Below are 6,000 nucleotides of genomic sequence, written 5' to 3'. Positions count from 1 at the left end.
CAGCCTTCTCAACCTCCCATAGAACGTATCAAGTGTCTCATCTTTCTGGTGTACTGCCCCCATGAGGAACTTTTCATAGTCAGCGTTAGCAAAGGGGAGGAAGTAATCATGGAGAGCTTCCTTTGCCGGCGCATATGAGACATCACGTGGCTGGAGTAACAAGAATACCTCATGCATGGCTGGTCCAGCGCAGTACAGCAAGGTGGCCAACTTGCTGTCATCATTGGTCTCCACTGTGTCACGGAAATACATTTCCAGTCTATCCATCCACATCTTCCAGCGTGGCCCCAGGCTCGAAGGTGCCCCAGAGATATCAAACTCAGGCATTGGTGGTAACGCACCTGGGGGTCTTGCACCTGGTAGTTGTGGTGCCGCCATTGCAGGGGGCTGCGCTGGAGGTTGAACAGCCACTACAGGAGGATGTACTGAAGGTTGAATGGCTGCTACAGGAGGCTGTACTGGAGGTTGAACCGCCACCACAGGAAGTTGCCCTGGAGGTTGAACAGCCACCACAGGAGGTTGTACTGGGGATTGGATAGGAGCCTGAGGCTGACCTTGATCTAGTTGCTGTTGAGGTGCAGCCTGTCCATCGCCATCCATGGCATTGAGCACACAAGCACCTTTGTGTCAGGCCGCAACTCTAGCACCTTCTTCTTGTAGGCAGGAAGATGTTGATGTTGAACCAGATGTTGAACCAGCCCCTTCACCAATTGTATGCCAGGAAGATGTCATCAAACCAAGTCTGTACCAAACCCAAGTCTGTGCCACCCTGTGTGTGGGAGTCCCAGAAATTGAGCCAGGTGGGCCCAGAGTCTGTCCTACTAGCTTAGCAGGTCTCCCCTGGATCCACCATTCACCCGGTGTAAAACTATGAAAATTTGCAAAATCTTCATCCAAACCACAGCATATGGTATCAGCAGCCCTCCACTGCTAAGAGTTCCAAAAATTGGCCTTGGATGGCCTCTAGATGCTTCAGAAACAAAGCTGCGGCCTTCTTAGGCCCGGATACAAAATGGCCACCGACCGCGTGGACTGCATCTTTCCATGCGGCATGAATCGAACGGTGCGGATATTAATTAAAACACAAAAATCACCTTCGATCTCACCGTCCGGCCCGGGATGCAGTCCCGCCTTGTCGCCACTGTTGTGGTGCACCCGATGAGCACACAGGCGCCCGCGAGCCCCCTCCCGCCACAGAGCTCACACGGACACGTCTGTGTGATTCAGGCTCCCCGGTCGCTCCGCGCCACCGGGAACGCCCCCTTTATTTATAGCACACGCGGCGGAGTGCAACATCATTCCGCTGCGTGCGTGCAGCCCTTAAAGGGGCAGTATCACACCCGCTAGGCAGAACTCATGTATCTATCTATATTTGGAGCCCATTATTCGTGAGTGGGTCATGTATACTAAGACCTTCTTGGTTGGGGGCGGAGTCCCTCCAGGATATTTTGAGATCGGCTGATTTGTCTAGCAATTCCACACGCAAATGGAGGTAAGTGCTCTTTGAGCGTACAAAATCCTTGACCTAAAATACTGGTTTTATTAGCCAGCTGCACATTTGCAAATGTAAAGACAATGCAGGTGTATTTATTTTCGTTCCATCCTTGAAAAGAACTTTAAGAACTTTACCAGGTGGAGTTTGGTTGCCTCCCACCAGGCCTGTTTATCTGCGACTCGTAGCTTAGAGAGCCTGATATGTATGGACTGTTTATCAGTTTAGAATACATGGAGTGTCAAGGGAGAGGAGCGCAACATGTAATAGTTTGTGTTATATTTGACACCTGCCCATCACCTTTTTTTAATAGAATTATCTTGTGTTAGGACTCTAATTATATGATAAGTGTCACATTCTGACAAAAAAAAAACGTTAATGGTCTGCTTGTCAATGGCGATTAAAAAATCTGATTGGCCTTTTCAAAAGCCAGCACCCGTCTGAAAACAACATTAGGTTTTGTGTCAAGCCTACTAGGCCGCATTTCTTCTTATTTTTGTAAATAAAGTTAAAACTATGAAACTCATTACATGGGCCGTTGAGCAGGGCACTCCCCCTCTCCCCGGGAGGCTAGCGCTAGTAAATCCTGTTTAATTGTTTAATAAGCCTTCTCAAATACTCCCACCCCCCTTTTTGTAACTTGTGATGTGGTCGGTCATGAGAGGGCTGGAGGCAGCCACGCCTCTGCAGCCTTGGCTGCACGGGGCGGTCAGGCGTCCTCACTCACATTCAAGCAGCGCAGGCTCCTGCCGGTAACCAGCAATGGTTCTCTCCAAAGAAACGCCGCACCAAGCAGCCGCCACAGATCCCCGCAGCACTTCTGACCCACCGAGGGAGCGGAGCGTGGCAGACACGGAGGGGACGCACGGGCCACCCCGCAGGTCCACGGGCCGGCTGGTCATGCACAGCATGGCCATGTTCGGGCGCGAGTTCTGCTACGCGGTGGAAGCGGCCTATGTGACGCCGGTGCTGCTGAGCGTGGGCCTTCCGCGCAGCCTCTACAGTTTGGTCTGGTTTATCAGCCCCGTGCTAGGTTTCGTTCTCCAGCCCGTGGCCGGCTCCGCCAGCGACCACTGCCGCTCCCCATGGGGTCGTAGGAGACCCTACATCCTCAGTCTCGGGGTCATGATGGTGCTGGGCATGGCGCTCTATCTAAATGGAGACACTGTGGTGTCAGGTGAGCAAACTTCACCTGGCTGCAGCAAGCTGTGTGGCATTACGCTGGACTGCACAATGTTTTTGAACTTGAATGCTCAATACCCAGCAAGTGCCCCCTTACGACTTGTGCACGCTGAGTGATCCTGTTCCTTGCACACTTAGTACTTTTGCACCTTGCACATCCTTTCGGCGTGGCTGTGCACGCTTATTTTTCCGTTATCTGGCATGTTCTGAACACCCTGTATGCAACACTTTTTATTCTTTCTCTGATTATGGTGTCTTCTTTTCTTTCTTTTTTTCCTGTCAATATTCTGTCACATTTCAGATCTCATCCAAGGCTACTGCCTCCTCTGTGTATCCTCTCACTGGCTGCACTCGTTTGATACATTGTTACTATTTTTTAGTAAGTGCAGTATTCGGCACTCCCCCTCTGTAATGCATGCTCTATCACACACTCGCTAACCTGTGATCTGATTTACTCGGCACCTCCATGTAATTTCCATGCATATTCTTATGTATATATCATTGTTATGCAGTGGCGGCTGGTGAATTTCTGTGAGTGCAGGCGTGCCTAATAAGCGTTAGCGACCGAGCGCACAGCCAGTGTGTCTGAATTGGGTGGGAAATCGCCCCCCAAGACATGTTTTTAAATAATGGGTAAAATGGTGCATTTTGTTTTCTATGGTAGCACATGAAAACCCAAAAGATACAAGTTACCAACAGTGCCCATTTCCCAAGGCATTTTCACTACACCTTTGCCCACAACATATGCTAGTATGTACAATATTTTCATGCTGGCTGTGCCCTTACATGTCCATGCTGCACCAATATGTTATTACAATGTAACCACTCCGAGCCAGTACAAAAAATGTTATGCCACAGAAAGTATATCCAGCTGGTTAAACTGGCTGCCAATGGATGTAGGTCAGTGACAATTGTGTTTGCTTTAAAGTTAAGTGCTGTTATGTGGGTAGGCTGGCCTACATTCTATTCAAGTAACAACCAGAGCTGTCAACTAACCCGCCCTCGTGGGTTTGACCCACACAAAAAAGAAATCTTGAAGCCGCAAAGGTGTCGGAAACCCCTCTCCCGCTCCCCCAGGCAGGACAAGCCGAGAAAAACAGTCATTGCTTACTAAAGTGATGACATTTTTAATTGCAAAGCATGGCTTTACTGAGGTTTGCTTCTGCCAGTCAGAGCTTTGAACTCCTGTGATCTTCTAAAGTTGCCAGATTTCAGAGCACAGATGTGTATAGCCTTGCTGTCACACCTACAGAAAAAGAAAACATTTAAGGGCTTTGGAGTCAGGCACACAAGTTATTGGCGGTTTTGGGATGAAAGAATTGCTAAATTCTGAAAGTAAACCATGCACTGATATACACGTGTTTACAATGGGGTTAATTGTAAGTCCAGATAATTGTGTTTACCCCACCACTACAAATGTTAAATACTGATGTTTCAATTTGTCAAAGTCCCTGCTAGTAAATACACATTCACAGAATAGTTTTGCCAGTGCAACCCCATCAGTTATAATGGCCTATTAAAGGGTAACTCAAAAGTACAACGCGGTGCATACTTCGCTGAGTGGTGCAAATAAGATGTCAGCTCTATTGGGGCAAAAACCCTTATCTATGCTATTAAACACTATTACAAAAATGAAAGGGAACTGTGCTTGTTTCTAATTCTAACAGACTTGTCCTCTATGTCATGGGAACACAGTTCCCTTTTAGTGAGGTGGGTAGAACTACATGTAATGCACATTTTTGGAGCACGAGCCACGGGAGTGTGAGCAATGCACAAGCAAGCCTCAGGACCCACTATGAACAGTTGACATCTATGGGTAATAACGCTTGCCATGTTTGCTTTACCCTTTATGCACAGTAACTGGCTCTGCATTAGTAACTGCATCAAGTGTAAAGCAAAGACAAGTGCTATTGTGTGTAAAGACTGGCATGCAATCAGTGTAGGCAGAGAATGCCTTAGCCCCTGTGAAACAAAAGACGGGAGCTGGGGTCTCTTCACTTAAATAGGGTGGCGCCAGCCCCTGCCTATGGATTAAACCTCCCACATTGACGAGGCTGCAGGAAGAAGGCCGCACTATCCCTTGATGTCTGAGTGCTAAACCCTGGGCTCTGATGGGAATGGGGTGCTACAAAGAACCTGCCAGATGTCTCACCTGGGAGAGCAGACTATTTACATGTAAACATTGATTAACATGGCAGCAGCAGCAAACCTGCAGAGGACATAAGCCCGTCCAGGCGATATCAATACCCATAACCTATCCCTATGTGTCACCCAGCCACCCCTCAAAAAATAAATTGAGGCTGGCTCCACCACTGCACAAGCTCAGGGAGGTGCCCTATGTAAAAGAAAAGCTCTTGGCACCAGCTGGGGAAGCTTTTCTGTCCTTGGGACCATGGCTGTCCCAGGAAACTCCCAGATTTGCTTCAGAAGACTTGGCACACAGAAACAGCCAGCCTCACATCCTGTTCAAAAGTGTCCAAATTGTTATATATGTCTTGTAAATTACATGCATATATATGTCTTGCATATTTTTGTGGGGTGAGTATTGTGACCAATGAAAACTACAAGTACAGACATGTTTCAAATTTAAAATTGTGGGCAATTTTAAATTTGAAACATGCATTTTGCATAAACACAAACATAATGTTCCCAAAATGATATTTTCTTTTATGCAAAATGCCATGTTTGGCCATGACCCTCGGGCCCACACTCCCCCCCCCAACCCCCCAAGGAGAAGGGGGAACCCAGAGTAATTTATTTTTGGGCAGCTCAGTGGAAAGCTCCCCTCTTAAACAGAGGGGAGCTTTTCCCTTAAATAGGGTGCTGCCAGCTTGGGAACAGCCTTTCAAAGGATGCCCCATGCTGGTGTGGCAGCTCACCCTATTCAAATTAAAACCTCCCTGCTCCCGTGCAGGAGTGGCAGGTGCCAGCACGAGAGCGGGGCACTTTTCATTTTAATAGGGTGCGTCCACCTCGCCAGCTCGTGGAAGCCCTTAAAAGGATCCCCCTGAGATGGCGTGGCAGCAGTGCCCTTTGTAATAGAAAAGCCCCCCCCCCATGCTAGCGCGGCAGCTGTGCCCACATTAAGGGAAAAGCTCCTCCCATGGGTGTGAGGGGCGAGCTTTTTCACCAACGTAGGGTGCCACTGGAGCACCAGCATGGGGGGGACCTTTTATTTTACATAGGGCGCCACGGCTGGTGCGGCGCCAGCGCAAAGGAGCTGTATAAAGGCTGGCGTGGCGGAGGCTATGGCGCTCTAGAGCCGGCCCTGAATGTATGCCAATATAGCCAAATCATGTTTGCTTTACCCTTGATGGACAGTAACA

At 48.7% G+C, this 6,000-nt stretch overlaps 1 protein-coding gene across 1 annotated transcript in view; it reads left to right on the top strand.

Annotated features, from left to right (window-relative positions):
- Window positions 1–2,126: 2,126 nt before the first annotated feature.
- SLC45A2 (solute carrier family 45 member 2) overlaps window positions 2,127–6,000 on the top strand; it is a 434,015-nt gene continuing 430,141 nt past the window's right edge. Inside the window, exon 1 of the mRNA XM_069627092.1 lies at window positions 2,127–2,669. Within this exon, the coding sequence (XP_069483193.1) occupies window positions 2,255–2,669 (415 nt within the window). The 5' untranslated portion in view covers window positions 2,127–2,254. The remainder of the gene's footprint in view (window positions 2,670–6,000) is intronic.

Source organism: Ambystoma mexicanum, chromosome 6p (genome assembly GCF_040938575.1).
Source record: "Ambystoma mexicanum isolate Mex_15411 chromosome 6p, UKY_AmexF1_1, whole genome shotgun sequence".
NCBI lineage: Eukaryota > Metazoa > Chordata > Amphibia > Caudata > Ambystomatidae > Ambystoma > Ambystoma mexicanum.
This window is presented reverse-complemented; position numbering and strand designations above follow the sequence as displayed.